At 34.9% G+C, this 19239-nt stretch overlaps 2 protein-coding genes across 2 annotated transcripts; one reads left to right on the forward strand and one right to left on the reverse strand.

Moving 5' to 3' along the window:
• Positions 1–2389: 2389 nt before the first annotated feature.
• LOC134274460 (uncharacterized) lies at positions 2390–5592 on the reverse strand. The gene is made up of 4 exons (XM_062756741.1): positions 4946–5592; positions 3080–4351; positions 2686–2872; positions 2390–2526 (listed from the first exon to the last, which is right to left on the reverse strand). The coding sequence occupies exons 1-4, from the start codon at positions 5297–5299 to the stop codon at positions 2390–2392; spliced, it is 1950 nt and encodes a 649-aa protein (XP_062612725.1). The 5' UTR covers positions 5300–5592.
• Positions 5593–13365: 7773 nt separating this feature from the next.
• Positions 13366–14431, forward strand: LOC134274461 (collagen alpha-1(XII) chain-like). The gene is made up of 3 exons (XM_062756742.1): positions 13366–13726; positions 13815–13865; positions 14376–14431. The coding sequence occupies exons 1-3, from the start codon at positions 13417–13419 to the stop codon at positions 14429–14431; spliced, it is 417 nt and encodes a 138-aa protein (XP_062612726.1). The 5' UTR covers positions 13366–13416.
• Positions 14432–19239: the final 4808 nt, after the last annotated feature.

A 19239-nucleotide genomic window follows, 5' to 3' on the forward strand; every position in this document is an offset into this window, starting at 1 on the left:
TATCAATTTTATCTACGAACCCCGCGGCAGTAACAACAATTTTCCTAATAAGCGCTTGGAGAATTAATTCTTCTGACAGCATAGCAGCAAGATCTTTCTTGTTTTCTTTCAAAGACAAGATAGCGAAGTTAGTTGGAAGAGGAACGTCTCGATTTTCAACAATCCTTCTAACTTGTTGGTGCCTTTTTGTCCTGCAATAACGAGTTCCGGATTTTATTGATTGGTCCCTGTAGCGATCAAACAGAACATCGATCCTAGAGAAATCGAATTTTGAGTGAGCATCCCCTGCCGACCGGTCAAACCCGCCGTGTGCTCGTTGTCATAATCAGGAAATAACGGAAAAAATCCGTGGTCAATTGAGTGTATAAATAATGGACTAACAATTGGTATGAAAAACGTCAGTCAGCATTTCATTCAATGATAAATTATATTTGCTGACAAGGTCATTGTATCGACCATAGAATTTACGAAATGATGACGTTAAACGAGACTGTTGATATTCTTGTTTCATCAACATATGGAATGTTTCTTTCTTTAACAGCTTTAGAACCAACCAGTACCTTGTATAAGGATTCAAATGTTAAAGGATTACTTTTTTCAAAGAATGGTGCAAAGGGACGTTTAATGTACCCGTGTTTTTGTTTGGAATTAAAGGATCTGAAGCAAAACCCTCCAACTGTACTTGACCCAAATGCGCTGCAGATAGTAACGAATCTCTGATGTCTTTTGTGATCACGTTGATTAATTCATCTATTTCGTAGGAGGGGTCAAGCACTTTAAACCTTTCATTGTATTAACTAGCGTTTCCTCAAGCTCTGATTCAAGGACCTGTCGACTCTTTGATGCATCCTTGTTAGTGAGTATGTCATCTGGATTCACACGCCCTTCTTACCTGTAGCGTTAAGCCATTGTTGACTTTGATCTGGATCCACTTGATTAAATGTTCCTTGGCTTTTTTGACAACAAAGTTTGAACCCTTGAAAAACCTCAAGCGGAAATCGGTGACAATCAGCCAGATAAACACAACCCCACCTTGCATAATTTATATGGTCGAAATATATATCGAAAGAACCATGGAAGCATGGCCCTGAATGAATACAAATACAAATCCCACAAACTTTCTCTTTCTGATTTTGTAAATTCCAGGAGAATACAAACTTAATCCATATATGACAACCAGAAGAGTACATTTGGATTAGTAATTTCCTCTCTGAAATTTAAAAAATATTCTCTAAACACTGTATTCTGCAGTAGCTCTAAACTAGACCAAATTCCTTCTGTTCATTCATAACATTATTCAATATTTGTAAATGATTAACGTCCTTGGTGTAGCTACGAATAACAAAAAGCTGGGAAGCAGAATCTTCCAAAGAGCTTGGGCAGTGATTTTTACGGGCTCTCATCTCGCGATAATAGTGATTTCCAGCTAGAACATTTTGAGCAGCAACAGGCCCGAGGAATTCACATTCCATCCAGAGTTCATACAAACCAGAACCACTTATATGATTTCCAATACATTTCATGAAAGTCATGGCAATATGGCCACCCCTTTGTGGCACAAGTCTCTCTCTGTATTCTGGAACTGACCATTGTAAATCCATCAACTTGAAGTACAGAGCTTGATCAACTGTTAATACATTATAACATTGACCAAGACGTTCATATATGTACATGCATTTCTGGACAACTGTGTTAAGCGTATCTATTTCATAAGCAGGTGCTTGTACGAAAGGTATGTAACCAACGATAGTGAGATCGGGGTTTATGCTGCTGATTGACAGATTAAAAGCAGACCAAGTAATTGAGACATCTTGTTTGTTTCTTTTCAAATGAAACAGTAGTTCTTTTGCAAACGCATCACAGGATGATTGATCTGCTATATCAGGAGCTTTATAAACATTTAGAGGTACTTCTTTTGGATAAAGAGGCTGTGATTTCCCCTCTATTACAGTGGTTTCTACAATCCTGTATGTCTGAGAAGGTACCTGTAAAGTCTCATTTGTAGATGGAAATATATGTTTTAGGTCAAGGTCATTTCCTAATCCACGTTGCCAACAAGCAATCTGCGTTGCATGAAATGTGTCCTTGCCATCCAGTGTCGAGTCACTAATGTCTATATTATCGGCCGTGAAATGTGTGAAAACATTAGGTTTTTAATTTTATGGTAAAAAATGGTCACTTCTCTCGTCCATAGACTGGAGCCTACTTTCTGCTAGACCTGTGTCTATTCTCAGCACATCCTTATAACTGAGCGTATGACCGGCACTATTGAATAAATTCAAGAGCTGTTTTGATTTTGTTATTTGGTGTAATGTACAAACAGGGCCAATATGCTTTGAAGTCCACTTTTTCCCATCACTTAACCCATAGACAATATCTTGAGCGACACTTAAAGGGTTTTTAGGTCACAGTCTACACCACCGGAAGCAGCCACCAAATAACAATGGTTGACAGAGGACTTGATCCAGGGTCGGATAGTGCCACAATCTCTCTTCTTTGATGCGCCTTCCAGTTTCTTCGAAATGCCTTGATAATACAAAAATATTTTTAGTTATTTATAAAAAAAAAAATTCCACACTTTACTCTTATTTAATGTATACTTCTAATCTTTGCATCATGTTCCAACTATAGGAAAGTAGTCACTATAAAAAAATTTCTACATTTATTTGAAGAATGGATAATTACCTTTTGCCACATGCCAAACATCAAAAAAGTGGTTCTTGTCTTCATGTTCCTCCCTCATATACTTCTTGATCATACCATGTCGGTCGGTGACGAGAGTTTCCACCTGAAGACCTGCATCTTCAAGACGTTGAAGCCCCCTCTTTAACCCCTCCAACTCCATGTGCGTGGATCCTGCTACCTCATTACTCTGTAAACCAAAATCAGTTTTAATTAAAGAACATTGATCACTTTGTTAGTATTCCAAACTCTTTTTATATTTGAAAATAATTTTTACATTTTCAAGATTTTTGAAATTTTATGAGCATGTTTTTTTTTTTTTTGGAACTTATATCACTTGATTTAAAGAACTATTTAAATACAAAAATATATGATTTCTTAGCAAAATTTTAAATACCTGAACCAATTGGAAATCCAGAATCTTTCCACTGCTAAGTTCCATCAACGTGTAAGAACCAAACTTTGCAGTGAAGCCTGGGGAATCGCACCGTGCATCTCCACCCAAGGTCAGCCTTCTTCCCTGGTATTCGTCGAGGAGGGTCTGTTGATGGAAATCCCAGGTGAACACTGACGCTGGTACCACATATGAGGATTGAAGTCTGCTGAATGTTGAAGTTGATATCATTTGTAGATTCAAATGTCGAAACAGTCTAAGGCTCTTAGAGGCGTTGGCTCCACTGAATACAATGGCACCAGCAACCAGCAGATTCGCCCAGGGCATTCCTTGGTGACATCTCTGACTCTCCCAAGTACGAGTATGGCCACTGGCACATGCAGATGATGTTGAAATCATAGTACCACGAGTGTACTTCACCACTGTTTCACATGGACTTCCGCATATAACACAGTTCTGCAAAAGTTGGGCTAACTGAACCTCTGACACTAAAAATTGTCTTTCCTCCTCTGGGGAAACATCACTGTGTAGACGAAATCCCTCTTCACATTCATCGCCACTGTCGTCACTCTCTGGGTCCTCCTTGTCAACAGGGTCATAATCAGGGTCCTCGCGTGCACAATGGTCCTCAATGTCACTCTCAGTATCACTGTGATGGTCTAGTACAGTCTCTAATGCACACTGTTGGGATAGGTCAGGGGTCAATCCAGCAGCTACACGAAGAGGAATGCCGTCAGACAAAGTGGAACACTGAGTACCGGTGGAAACTGTGGCTTTCTTGTCCATAGATACCTGAATGCGCCTTGTTCTCTGTGGAACTTGAACACTGGCCTGGCACCTTTTTGATACAGTCTTCTTGCACCTGGATGAAGCTTCAGTTTGCCTGGGTTGCTCAGCAGCTGTGCTCTCAGGTTGGAATGAGTCGATAGGCTGAGTAGGCTCCGTTGCTTTCTCACACTGAGGTACAATTGGAAGGGGTTCGGTGTTGCTCTCTGAATCAGTTCCACAGGGTTGCTCAGCAGCTGTGCTCTCAGGTTGGAATGAGTCGATAGGCTGAGTAGGCTCTGTTCCTTTCTCACACTGAAGTACAATTGGAAGGGGCCCGGTGTTGCTCTCTGAATCAGTTCCACTGGGTTGCTCAGCTGCTGTAGAGTTCTGTTCTTGTGTGTCGGTAGGCTCCAATGCTTTCTCAGGCTGTGGTGTAGTCTCCAGGGGTGCAATGTTCTCTGAATTTGGATGCCGAAGTTCCAATTCTTGTAGAGCATGATGTATGATCTGAAATAATTTATACTTGCATAGAAAAATATCTAAATCATTTGAAACATATATTAAACATAATTTACCCTTAGGCTTTGATCTTACCCCTGGGTCCGTGTAAAACAATGAATGAATGATGATTTATTTTATTTCTGAATATTCAAATCAACCACTTGACTTGGTTGAATACACCTTTAACACTGTTTAACAAATTTTGATAATTTTTTTCTAGTATAACAAAAAGTAATCATAATTTTTTTTTTCATGTTAATCGAAACAGCCCTACACTTGTGACCGGACCCCCCCCCCACTCCCATTCATGCAGTATATTTTCTGATTTCTAATTCTATGTAGGAAGTAGTGTTATGGTTCATAGAATATTCAACCCCTCTATTTGAATATTTAAAAAAAACTTCAGCGAATGCAACAAGTAACAGTTTAAAAAAAATACTAACAAATGTTACCACAAAGTGACCAAGTACCAGTGTACTGAAATACAAGAATTTATGAATGAAAACTAAGTTATTTCCAAATAAAATTATAATAAGGGCCTACTATAAAGTGTTATACATATCCAATTCTAGTTCCTAAAAAATAGAGTAATTTACTTACATCAGCCTTCTGGCGCTTCATGTAGGCCCCTCGGGGTCTGGGGGGAAGGACAAGGGAAATGGCGGCATTTTCGCTGGGGATGGGAAGAGGGACGTCTGGCACAGCGTCTTCTTTCAGTCGAATCCGAGCCCCAGCATAGCCAAACTGTTCCAAATTGGCAGGATCCCTTAGAATTTGATGTTTGGAAAAGTGGTCCGAGCACAAACGATGGTTTTTTGTCGGCACAAACCCCTGACGCTTGCAAAAAAATGTCCATGTTTTCCTCCGACCAGTGTCCTTCGGGAACGTAAAAAAACTCTTACCACACCCCTTCTTGTGCACGTTGTTACACCCGTAAGCAGCACAATACACCATTGTAACAATTTTAAGTCCACTTATCACTAATTTGTTTGCTAACGGATCTTAATTGACCCGTTATGTAAACACAACAAGCGCTTTCTCGCCTTCTCGGTTGACCGGAATTGACACCTATGACGTCACAGCAATGGCGCGTGAAATCTCGATGAAAATATGCATATTGAGAATTTTGAACTTTGAATTGCAAAAACAACGAATTTATACATTTTTGGTAAAAGAAAATTTTATTTTTGCTTTTAATAGCATATAATTATTGTTATATCAAAAAATAAAGTGTGGTGATAAAAATCCTTTAATACTTTCTTTTGTCTAGTGCATACCGGATGCCCTTCGCTGGAAGCAATTTCAAAAAGTTCTTGCCCGCCATAAAGAAGATTTCAATAAATGAGAACACTTTCTGGAACACAGTCAATGGCATCGTCCTCAATCACGTTTAAAACTATATGCCCACTTCTATCTTGCAGATCTGATCTTAATTTCAATGTAACATGTAAAGTTCTTGAAAAGACTTTTGTGTGGGCTTATAACATGGCATGGTGAGAAATTTATCATCTGAGATACCTTGTCCCTCATTGAATATTTCTCCAAAATGAGATGCAGACCAAGTATGTGGCATTAGAAGCGTTTCGCGTTCAGAGATTGTTCTATCCATAGGACAGACAAACTGAAAGATACTTTTCACCTTTATTTATAGGTTATCTTTGAATGTCGATCTTCGAGTAATGTAAGACTGAGGAATTTCAGACCCAATCTCATCAGTCTAGAGTATTTATTCCAGATATCAGAAAGCTGCAAAACTTGGGGCTTATTCCCTGCTTATTCAAGCTCACGAACAAGAACAATCATGGGACTCTCTCTGTTTTCTGCGTTTCATACTAGAATGCATTCATACATTTTAAATGGTATTTACCCTCTGCAGCAATCAAATCGCTAACATTCCCTACTTTAACTCGCAATGCCTAGTCATATTTGGCATTCTGTAAGACCATGTCACTAACAGAAAAGGTTGTAAAGTTGAATAGCTTTTCTCGATTCTGTTTTTGACAAAACATACATAACTCCCAATCTTTAGGAGAAATGACTTTCTCGATGAAGAGGAGAGATTGGAAGACGTAGAAGTAGACAGTAATTTCTTTGAATCTGTATTCGACCTTGAAATATCTTCAAGGACAATAGCTTTTGTTTCTATTGCTTTAATAGATTTTGGATGAATAAATTCACTGTGACATTTCCTGTGACAGAGTACTCTTTCAGCTGAACCCAGCTGCTCAATTCTATCAATGGCATCATAATTTTTAGCTTCTTTAACTTTTTTACAACGAAATGCTCTCTCCATTAATGTTTCTATCGACTTTCTGCATTTTAACTCTAAAACATCTGGTTTTCTTTCTGATATATCACACACAAATCGGTCTTAATAATTCAGTCATATTGAAGCCCCATCAATGAATTGTTTTAAACACAATATCATTTATCTATAAGCTAGGTATAACTCTTATTCATGACGTAATGTATTGCGTATAACTTTTATTCATGACATAATGTATTACGTCTATTAAAATTTGTTAGTTCGAACATGAATTCAGTGTTCGGACTGTTAATGTTAAATGCATATTACTTTGATTTTTTATTTTATTATGTTAATTTCTTTTTAAAAAATTGAATTATATATCTTTGTTCTATTGAATATGATTCCACGCAAATAACAAATCTAACATTTATGAACATGCATGCTTGCAAAAATCCTTAACAAAGTATAGCAAAGAAATAAAAATCAAAAAACAAAAAAAGAAAATCCGAATTATTGGATGAAACGGCTGAATTCTTTCACTAAAGTACTGCATCAAGTAATGAATTACATTGTATATTCTTTTGCCAATGCGTTTTAAGAAGCAGAGCTTTTTTTTTTAATTTTCGGGATAAAAGTCTGTGGAGCTATGCAAACATTAGTAATAAATTCTTTCTTGGAAAGGACAGAAATCAAAAGGAAATAAAACTCGTCCCATGATCAGAGGTATTCTAAGTAAGCTGAACGATGTATAAATTTCCCTCGTTTTTTTCTAAAGAGGATTTCTTTAAAGGCAATTGAGGAATGTATCGTCTTCTCAAGAATATTTATCTTGGGTGGTGGTTATGGACCTGGATAACTGAATCCTCAATTGATAGAGCACCTAACAAGTGAGGATTGGGGTCTCAGATTTCATTCAAGGTTAATTCTTACATTTTTCTCCTTTTTAGCTTTGGTGCCTTGAAAATTGAGTACCATTGAAATGAAAAGTAAACTTCTAGGAGCAAAGGTAACTTCTTTGTGTAGCAGTGGATGCGCAAACAAAAAGCTAGGAAGAAAGTGCTTTGGTAGTGGGTATCGTTTTACTTAGCTCCGTTAGTAAAGCACTGGATTGGTGATAGCAAGAGCATTATTTAAATAGCAACTCTTTGTGTAATAATAGCTGATAGCTAATATTCAATTCTGAATTTAAAAAATACACTTTTCTAAAGGAACAAACACAGAAAAATGTCATCTCCAAACTTATATTCGCATATGCAAAGCCCCGTGGGGATTCGGGTTAGAATGGGTCCTCAGTACCCCCTTGCTTGTCGTAAAAGGCGACTAAATGGGGCGGTCCTTTGGATGAGACCGTATAAACCGAGGCCCCGTGTCACAGCAGGTTAGGCATGATAAAGATCCCTCCGTGCTCAAAGGCCGTAAGTGCCGAGCATAGGCCTAAATTTGCAGCCCTTCACCGGCAATTGTGACGTCTATATATCACTGAAATATTCTGGAGAGAGACGTTAAACATTATACAATCAATTAATCAATCGCATATACAAATGGCAGCATCAAATTATATCCGCGGTATCCTGAAAACACATTGATTTATTTTATTTTATTTAACTTACCATCAAAATATCTTGCTTAATCATGATTCTGTTCATATGGAAATCATGCTTGTGTAAATATCGAAGTAATCCGTTGTCATGTCACTTGAGAATGCAAAGTCGGATTATGCTCTTTCGTTTCTTTAAGAGAGATTTTAATCATCGTCATCGTAAAATCTGTAAAGCACTAGAAAAACTCAGCAAAATAAATTTATCTTGTGAGGAAGTCAGAAAGGTTACCACAAATGAAAAAGCCGAGATATGTAAGAGGCTATCTAGCACCTGAAGTATCCAAACTGTACCCGTGAGACTGAACAGTTTAATGGAAAAAAGGCAGCTCTGAAGTGTTGTTTTTTTTTTTTTAGATTTTATTAACAAACTTTATGTTAAAAAGGGTAAGAATAAAGAAAACAGTATTTAATGTACAAGTGAGAGTCAATGGAACAATGAAGGTGACAATGTTTTGAGTGAGGTTTTCAAGGAAACACAAATATTTTCCATAACCGGTGTTAACTTCTGAAACAAACGTTAAAATCACATTAGTACCAATTACAAGTAAGGGTATGGAATAGCAAAAGATGGTGTAATTAGTAAATGCCACCCTGATATTTTGACCAAGATTATTTCCAGTGAACCTTTGTGAAGCAAATGTTCTGAACATATGAAAAGAACAGATAAACAGGCAACAACAAAGGGAAAGCCAGAAATAGTGCAACATTACACCCATTATCTGACACAGCAAGGTCGATCTTTGCACAATATTGGCTGCTGTATACGTTACTTGCATACAGAAAAGAGAAAATGTTGTGCTCATGATACTTAAACCTGGGAGTGTGCGCAATCCGGGAACTTTCATGTAAATTACAAACAAAATAAACAAGGATACGATGCTTATAATGTTTAAAACAGTTGTAAAGATTTAGAGGGTTTCTGTTTATTCGTGCGGAACACTTTTGATATAGTATTCGTCTGACTTGACACACACTCGAAATCTCCCGCTAAAATCTCTCACATAGTCGCCTATGTAGAAGTGTTCTTTAGTCTTTTTTAAAAAAATATAACCCCCTTGCTGTCAACTTCAACTTCGCTTGTGTTAAACATTCTCTGACGACATAAAAGTAAATTACTTACATAAACTAAAGTTGATGGAGTTATATAAAGCAGCGATCTATATTTTTGATCGATGAATAGTTCATGTTTATTGGGTAGTAAATATTTTTCCGATTTCAAAGATTTGCTGAAGTTTGACAAGCTTATGCCTTTAAGCTCAATTGAAATGTATTTATCGTCGTCTTGTGCTTTAACGTTCACGGCCAAATTGGCTGGTAAGTCTATGAGATATCTTTCTACATTATCCCTATCAAACGATTTAAGGTAAGTCAATTCAAAATATAAGTTCGCTTGCAGTGTAAGCTGAAAATACCCCTCACTGAATGATGATACAATGGGATCTATTGGTAGAAAGAAATATTCGCTGAAAACAATAGTGCTGGTGATTGAAAGTCGTAGACTTAAGTTTTTTCCAACAGATTTACCAGCTAGCCCAATAAGTCTGTTGGTATCATTGTTTGTTGATGTAACGTTTAGTTCACATAGTATGTATAGTGCATAGGTAATTTGTTGTGGATGTCGTATGACAGGTACACATTCTTCTCCAACGAAAATCCTTCCGGGATAACATACATAGTCCATATTCTGGAATAAAATAATATTTTTATTGCTAAAGCCACAAAAGGAAATATCATACAATTATGGCCGTTAGATGAGGTCAACCCCTATATATACAGACCTCAGAAAAGTCATATCGACCGAGCACGCGAGATCAGTTTACTTTGGCTAGGGTGTATATAATTATCCTAAGGATTGTACCAATTCAAAATGCCACAATAACCGGTACTAATTTTCTTCTTTATCAGATGAAAGAAATATTTCAAATCGATCTGTTTTTATGCCCCCGTAAACGAAGTTTCGGGGGAATATAGTTTTTGTCGTGTCTGTCTGTCTGTCTGTCTCTCTGTTTGTCTGTTTGTTCGCAAAAACTTTAACCTTGCCCATAACTTTTGATTTAGTGGAGCTATGACTTTCATATTTAAAATGTGTATTCCTTGTGACAAGACCTTTCTTTGGGTACCACCAAATTAGACCTTTTGACCTTGACCTTGGAGTTTGTCCCACTTTTACATGAAAATTTTAAAATTTTACTTTGGCCATATCTTTTGAACAGTAAATAACAGGACATTTATACTTCACATATGTAAAGTTTGTTAAAAGAACTTTCACTGGATACCAACAACTTTGACCCTTTGACCTTGACCTTGTAGATTTTCTTACTTGTGAAAAATTTTTAACTTTGGCCATAACTTTTGTACGGTAGAGAATGGGGCTTTCATACTTCATACATGTAATTCTTGTGAGAAGACCCTTCATTGGATACAAGAACTATTTCCCTATTGACCTATTTCAAAAAGCAAACCTTGACCATAACTTTTAAAGAGTTAGGGCTAGTGCTTTCATACTTTACATATTTGATCATTATGACACGACCTTTCATTTCATAACAATAACTTTGATTCTTTGATCTTGACCTTGGAGTTTGACCTACTTTTTTAAGAAATTGAACGTTGACCATACCTTCTGAACGGTTAGGGCTAGGGCTTTCATGCTCTACAGAAGTATTTTATGCCGCAAGTCCTTTCATTTGATACTAATTACATTGACCTTTTGACCTTGACCTTGGAGATTTTTGTAATTATTAAAAAACTTTAACATTAGCTTACTTTCAAATTTTACAATTGTTTTCCAGTGAGAATACCCTACTTTTGGTACCAATTAATTAAATTTGCATTTAAGAAAAGCTTAATTTTTGCTATGTTGCCATACGGGGGCATCAGTGTTTACAAACACATCTTGTTATGAAAGGCATTGTTATGTTATTTGTGCTATGACTTCAAACTCACGAATAGCAGCTGCAGTATATGATTTAAACACATTTAAAAAATCAAACTATTGTGAGGTCAGCAGTATTGTTTTTATTGTTATCTTTCTGTATCTTCTCATTATTCATCTCTTGTTTTGATCCCCAATTTTGAAACCATCCTCACCATGGGCGTATGATTTTAACAACCTTGAATCAACACCCTGTAACTAATTTCTTAGCAATTTAAACTTTTTGGGTTCGTGGGTTTTGAGATTTTAAAAATATTGTTTCCCCTTGAATAAGGGAATGAACTTGGTGCTTGATGCTTGTTGTCATGTTTAGGTAAAATTGACACAGAAGTTCTTTAAAAGAAATCCAAAATGTAAAAAAAAAATTAACAGAAGGACGAACAGATAGCCAAACGGACTAATGAAAAGTATGTGACCTGAAATGCTCACTTAAGCTTCTGCTTAGATGAGCTAATAGTCATATAAATACGAGGGTTGTTATAAAAGTTCATGGACGGTGTCGTTCAATCTTCGTTGTGTTACTTAGTACAACATAAAATAATAACAATAAAATATGTAAAAATATTTGTTTTGTTGATGTGCAAAGTTTGATTCCATTGATAAAACATAAATCAATTTACTTAATTTTAAAATTAACATGTTTTGTTCTCGCGGAGCACACTTAACAGCAATGTAACCTCAAAACATAGCGTCAAGAATTTAAAAAAATACTATCCCAATACATTTCACACAGTTATCCAATATCTATTAATTAAAAACATTTTTCTAATACTTAACATTAAATTTATATTTTAACATTATTTTCTATGTAATTTTTTGATTTTTATCATTACTTCACTCTGCTTTCATAGGATTAGCAAATCTGAAGCGCACATGTCTTTATAACAGACATTTTTCCAGAACGGACTCGGACAACATGTGTTGAGAAAAGCTCACTATGGCTTTCAGCTCAGGTGAGCTAAAAGTAATACCGTATAAGTGGAAATTTTAGCGAGACGCAAATTTAGGGATTTGTCCATAAAAATTAGTATTTTATTTTTAGCGAGATGAAATTTTAGCGATTTTAAAAAACTCACTAAAGAAGCTATTACAAATAAATCGCAGTTAATTTTTTAACGATATTTCATTAAAGCGATTTCAGTATCCTTGCTCATAATGCCAACATTAAATTCTCGCTAAAAATTCGGCTTATACGGTAATGATATCATCTAAACTGTTTAAATCAATTCAATTTAAAATAAATTAATAATTGCACCTTCCTAGTTTAAGTGAATATTAAAGAACTTTATTGGGTGGTGACCAATATTTGCCCCCAAAATCAAACTTTGTAAAATTTAATTATGTTTTAAAACAAGGGGATCCATGCTGACTTCAAAACACTGAATGTTTTCGTCAGCAATGACGTCATATTTTTGAAATGACGTAAGAAAAATGACGTAAATCTAAAGTTTCCATGATTTCTATAGAAAAATGTAAAAATTCCGTCAATATTTTGAGTTAAAATCACCGAGAGCAGGTGTGTTCAGGCTCATTATTTTGATATAATGTGTAGAATAATAATATCAATTAAATATGCAAATATTGTTCCTGGACAGACATGCGCTCAATAAATTCTATAAATAAAATTGTTGAAATTTTGTCAACTTTGTCCTTTTTCTTGGAAAAATGCAAAATCCGACGGGTGTGTGACGTCATAAATTAAAAAGAATTGTCAATAACCTACCTTGAAATTATAAAATGTTTTGTTAATTTATATTTTTATACAATTTATACAATACAACACGTTTAAAGAATTTTTCAAAATTTAATTTTTGTTGGGGTAAAGATATGCAATATACCGAATATAGTTCTTGTCTTGAATAACAATGATATATTTACCTTGACTTTTCGGTTTTCAAATAGTTGCTGATTTATGCCTATCTTCGGAAAATATAATTCTCGCATTAATGGATTCATAAATGTTGCTGTTGTGGTCCCGTAATTCGGCTGACAGACAGTTATTGTTGAGAGAGTTTTAATCTTTTGTTTTTCATACCCCTCACAATGAGAACAAAACTGGTTTCTAAACGGATGAACTGAAGGGTGATTTCTAACATATCGTAGAGCCAAACAGGCGTTTACAAAATTTACATCCAAAGTATTTGATTCATTGCAAACTTGTATGTCAGCAATTTCATTTAAATTACACATTAGACAAAATTCGTTTTTATATATTCCGAGTAGGCACGGATGACCTTGGACAAGTCAATAACCCTTCATTACTGAATTTTCTCATTAGCAATATTTCAATGTCAAATGTTGGGACTGGTACACATAAAGCATTAAAGCGCATGCGTGATATGTTTGGAGAAAGAGGCAGACCGGAAGTGCCGCATATTGGAGTTGTGATTACTGATGGTCTTTCTGTAAGTCCATATTTAACGAAAGAGGAAGCGAAACGCGTTCATCAGGACGGGGTTGAAGTGTTTGCTGTCGGAATCGAGGGCGACAAGACATTTCAGACGGAACTGGAGTATATTTCCAGCAGCAAAGATCAAGCTCTTCGCGTGTCCGACTTCGATGATCTTCCCGTCAATTTGTCCTTGTCCATATGTTCCAGTAAGAACTTTGTATACGTCGCCTTTTACGTATTTTATTTTTATGAGTACAATATATTTTTTTCAGTTAAAGTAATTTCTCTCTGTAGTTGCAGCTCCTTCATCAACACCAAGCACAACGGTCCTAACGTCCAGTATAAGTAAGTATACATCATCAGTTTACTATGTCAAGGTTCTGTGATTTCGTTTCTCTACACAGTCTATTAACGAAAACTCGCTATTTAAAACTTGGTAACTTGGTTACACATTACGTACTAGTTAATTATAAACCAAGCAATGATAATATGTATATTTAATTTGGCGTTTTCGAATTGCCCCGAGTCTGAACATACCTTTTTTGATTCTTCACTTGTCTAGCAAACATATTTCTTCCTTTTTTCGTTCTCCTAATGTTTTTCATTTAGTATACTCTAGAGAATTAGATATTAACATCAGATTTGAACAAAAAATCAGTTGATCGTGTATTAAAAGTCTATTAGTTGTATGATACCTGAATTTCCATCACCATGTGTATGCGCAAGTAGAAAATCACGACTAATAAAAACAAAACAATTGCAATATAACAAATTTATACACATGTAAAGCTTTTTTGCCCTTCAACACAAACCTTCATAATTACAAGTCGAAATTTTTGTTCATTTTTGTTACAGTACCTGACAGAATAGGAGAATCGAGCGGCAAGAACGATGGTGAGCTATATTTTTAACTAATAAAATAACAGTTAAATTTGTAGATCTATACATATTAAATGTCCGTCCGTCCGTTGGCTAATGTCTCAAGAATTTTTCACTCATATGGAGACATACGCGACTACTGGACTTTTACGAGGAGCGCTGACTTTTACAGTTGACAGCTTACTTTTACACTAGGGTTATGTACGGTAGCTCTTTTACGATATACATATTTACCACAACATTTAATTGAACAAAAAACGGGTTATTTCAATATACATATAAGTTGCCCTTGAAGACAACCACAACTACCCTACCCTCAACTCCCGGCACTCTCGGACTTCACATGTAAGTGTCCCTAACACCATACCTATGACCATGCACTAGAAAGGTTTTCATATGTATTAACAATTCTGTACCTCCGTATATGATACAAGTTAAATGTCCAAGTAAACCGTCAATTGTAAAAGTCAGTGCTTCTCGTAAAAGTCCACTAGTCAGTGGAGGACTGCAAATTTAAACCTATGCCCGGCAGCCAGGGCCAATGAACAGTGCATCGGGGAGCTTTTACGTGCCAATGCCAACTGCGGCATGGGACCTGGATGTATACACGTCCTGCAGCAGGATTCGAACCCATGACATAAGGATTGACTCCTTCATCTAAAGCACCAGAACGACGCTATAATCAATGCGCCAACCAGACATATAATGAAATTGATTGATGGTATAGTGTTTAAAGTCCCACTCGAGAATTTTTCCACTCATACTGAAACGCCACCACTTGCCGGTGAAAGGTCTTCAAATTTTGTCCCATACTCGGCACTTACATGTAAGGCCATTGAGCAGGGAGGGATCTTTTTTCATGCCAGCACCTGCTGCGACACGGGATCTTGGTTTATACAGGCTCATCCTACATGTATGACCGGTCTCCACGTCCTACAGTGGGATTGAACTCCTTACTTCGCGATTCTAGAGCAGACGCTCTAATCAGTGCGCCACGCGGGCGACGACATATTATGAGAAGTTGATTTTTTAAAAAATTGAACTTCTTATTGAGATTTGAGGTGTAAAATTACATGTAACCATTTATATATACATATTGAGTTACGTATTTGAGATTCTTTTTGGATTAAAGTTGATGAGAAGTTTTCAGTTTGTGATGGACGTACTTTAAGGAGGTGGCTGACATGAAATTGATTACGTCATAAAATGGTAAGTTTTTCTAAACAGATAAACCTTTGAATTTTGTACGAATATTCTATTTCAAAAATGTGAATTTTACTCCGTGATATTGAATTTAGACGTTTACCTGTTAGATTTTAACCTGATTTTCATGGTGGCATATTTCTGCCCCCCCCCCCCCCCTACATTCAATAAAAAATAATGCTAACATGCAAGAAATATATGTCTACATGCAAGATAAATAATTATGATGACATGCAAGTTACACATCTTATAAGAGAATATGATTTTTATGGTGGCATATTATGCCATTCTCATAACTTTTTGTTAACATCGCATATCATGCCAAGTCATGATAACGTTTTCTCTAAGTCTTGACAACTCTCCGGTTTGTCAACAAACATAAACTTTATATCTTGTCCACTTAAGTTGACATAACTTGCATGTTGACATAAATATGCTGCATGTCTACATAATTATGTATACACCTAAGTCCCGTGTCGCTGTCATAAAAAAGATCCCTCACTGCTTAATGGACCTGCGTGTCGAGAATACATAAAAAAAAATCAGCTTGCCACAGGCAAGTGGTGATGTCTCCATATGAGTGAAAAAAAAATCTTGAGAGAGAGAGAGAGAGAGAGAGAGAGAGAGAGAGAGAGAGAGATGTCAAACAAGAAACATACTCACAAGTCAATTCTCATGTATTCCAATTCTAGACAGAGAAACAAATGTCCTATACACGCGAAGATAGTAGTCAGATGATAAATCTATGAAGTCTAATATTTTCTGTAGACGCATGTAAAACGTGAATTCAAAATGAAAGTTTTAGAAAATAACTGACAAAGTTAATAACATTCTTTTTCAAAATCTAATATTTACTTAAACCCCATCGATGTGAGACAACGCCTAAGACAACTACAATCACCTACAAATTGTCTCCTAATTGTCTTATATATATGTAAATTTATATGATCAGGTAAATATCAGGTAACGTCTAACATCTTATCCCTTCACCTACTCCTTTTTCAATCTAAGTAAGACTAATGTTTTTTGACAGACTTTAAAACATGACGGACTCTACGTAATGACCTTCAAAAATATATTTTGTAGGTTCCAGATAACAGATAACAGACATAGTGACAAAAACAGCATACTTCTTGCTTCTAAAGATCTTTATTTAACTGTTTATTTGAAGAACTCGATTTAAATTCCACAGAACAAAAACTTTTCAAAAAATATCCCTTAATTATAAATATTAAAAAATGAAGAAAAAAAGCAGCGTACCAGGCTATTCCCTAGAAGGCTTCTCAGTCTCTCACATGTTGCTTCCAAGACGCCCGCCTGGTGCAGTGGTTGAAGCAACTGCTCTAGAGTAAAGTTCTAGAGCTCGGAGTAAGTTTTTTTTTTTTTTTATAAATATTTTCGGTTTTCATATATATTCATCAAAATTTGGAACAATATAAATCACACGCTCTGCAAATATTAGAAAAAAAAATGAAAAACAATTAGGCCTTATAATGCCCTTTAACAAAATAGATATATGTGAAGGGAAAATATTTTTAATATAATTATGTGAATTTTAAATCTTGGCTTTTTTGCTATTTTATCAGTAATGGATACACCATATATCAGATATACCCCAATGGCTGTCATTTTTCATATCCTGCTCTCTACGATTTAATATTTACTAGCTTTCATATAAATTGTTGGGGTTATATAGTGGTATCAAAGGTGCTTGAACTCAGATTTGAAGTTTTTTTACTATGTTGGCCATCGGTATAAAATCACGAACTTTATCATTGTCATAGTATTCCACTCTGAGATATAGGACAAATGTATTTCAACATGTAATTATAATCTAATTGTATAAAAATACTTGACTTTAATCAAGAAAATTTAGAGTAGAAATGTAAGAAAGAAAAAAAAAACACCCCTGCAATATTGTTAGTCAGTGGGTTTAAAAAATTAACGTAATCATTAAAAATAACATTTTGTGTCCTGTTCACAAACAATTTTGCGTTTCAATACTTCTGTATTATTTTGTGGTGCTATCCATTATGACGTCATAATCACTTTCAACTTTGATCAATCCTCTACTTTATGACTTTAGCAGAATTATGTGAAAAATATAGTATTTCATGGCATTCAATTTGAAGTCATATGCAAAGTAATCCCGATACCTATATTATATTTGATATTATTATAAAAAGAATGACATGAACATACAAATTACTGTTTTCCTACAGACTGTAGATAATCTGGATACATTTTCTTTTTTGAATATGAAAAAACTCTCACATTCATGTCTGATTTTCTTAATTTTTCATTGAAAACGACAGTTTAAAGTATGGTTTTACATATTGTTTACCTACAAATTATGTCCAAAACAATCTATTTTATCACACTGAAGTTGTTAGGCATCATTAACGGAATTTATTCCTCAAATTTAGTAAAGTTGTAGGCATCTTTCTTTTACAAGATTTAAAGTAGTATCTTGGTAAGGAGTACAGAAAATGTGCTTGGTGTAACATAAAATGTAATTAAGATCTCACAGGTGGTAAACCATCAAATTAGACATACAGTATTAAAGTTTAATCAAACAATTCTTGTCTCACAGAAATCTGATAATTATTTTCTGTAACATTTCCATAAATCAGTAACTAAATATGCGTGCTAAAACTGAAAAATAAAACTTGATAATCCTGATTTATTTGGCAAATTTTGAGTATTGTATTCGATTTGGTTTTACTCTATATAGTATTAAAATAACACATTTTGTTCAATTTTAATAAACAGCATAATTATTATATTAGAAATAAGCACACTACAAGCAATTCAATTTATTAGTGTTATGGAGATGTTTTCTTTTTTCCCCTAAAAATTATGAAATAAGGAACTTAAACCGTGAAGTTCGAAAATTGATTGTTTCATTGAAAATTTATTCTGTGATAACTTAGAATCTGTGGTTTTTAACACGGTTGTCATTTTCTAATAATATGTTTTATAGTTTCCTTTTTTATCTTTTCATGTACAACATCTAACTTTGGCGTTATATATACTGTAATGATATGACGTTAACATGATTCCAAGGAAGATATATATACATTATTGGAAAAAATCAAGTAAAATAAACTCAACTTAGAATTTTGGTAACTATTATTATAGGACTGTTAATAACATAAATACCTAGTGTTCGTTTTAGCTATTTCCGCGATTAAATTGTCTAAATAATTCTGTCCTGTTAAATTAGTGACACTTATTTTAAAATGAAAAAATTAAGAGAAAAGGAGAGATTAATCACGTGTAAATATTAACGGTACTCATATTATTGATTAATCCGGCGCTAAGTCATTCAGATTTTATTCAATTTCATCATTTTGGCGCTTTCAATGAGGAATTTTCTTCCAAAATTGATGTCTTTTCAACGAATCAAAATATTAAACCAAAAATTGGAATATGAATCAGTGTAACAGTTTTTAATTTAAAAGTTAAGAAATTCCCCCCGTTTTTGTTCCGTTATACAGAAAATATTACATCAGTACTTGTCATATATTTAGAGTGTTGTTTGTAAATAACTAAATTTTGACCTGCTTAAAAATCTGATTTTTGCAGTTTTAAATTATGAAAACGTTTGAAATAAATCACGATAATTAAAAAAAAT

This window comes from Saccostrea cucullata, unplaced genomic scaffold (genome assembly GCF_032062105.1).
Source record: "Saccostrea cucullata isolate Sc308-1 unplaced genomic scaffold, CSIRO_AGI_Scuc_v1 ctg7429, whole genome shotgun sequence".
NCBI classification, from domain to species: domain Eukaryota; kingdom Metazoa; phylum Mollusca; class Bivalvia; order Ostreida; family Ostreidae; genus Saccostrea; species Saccostrea cuccullata.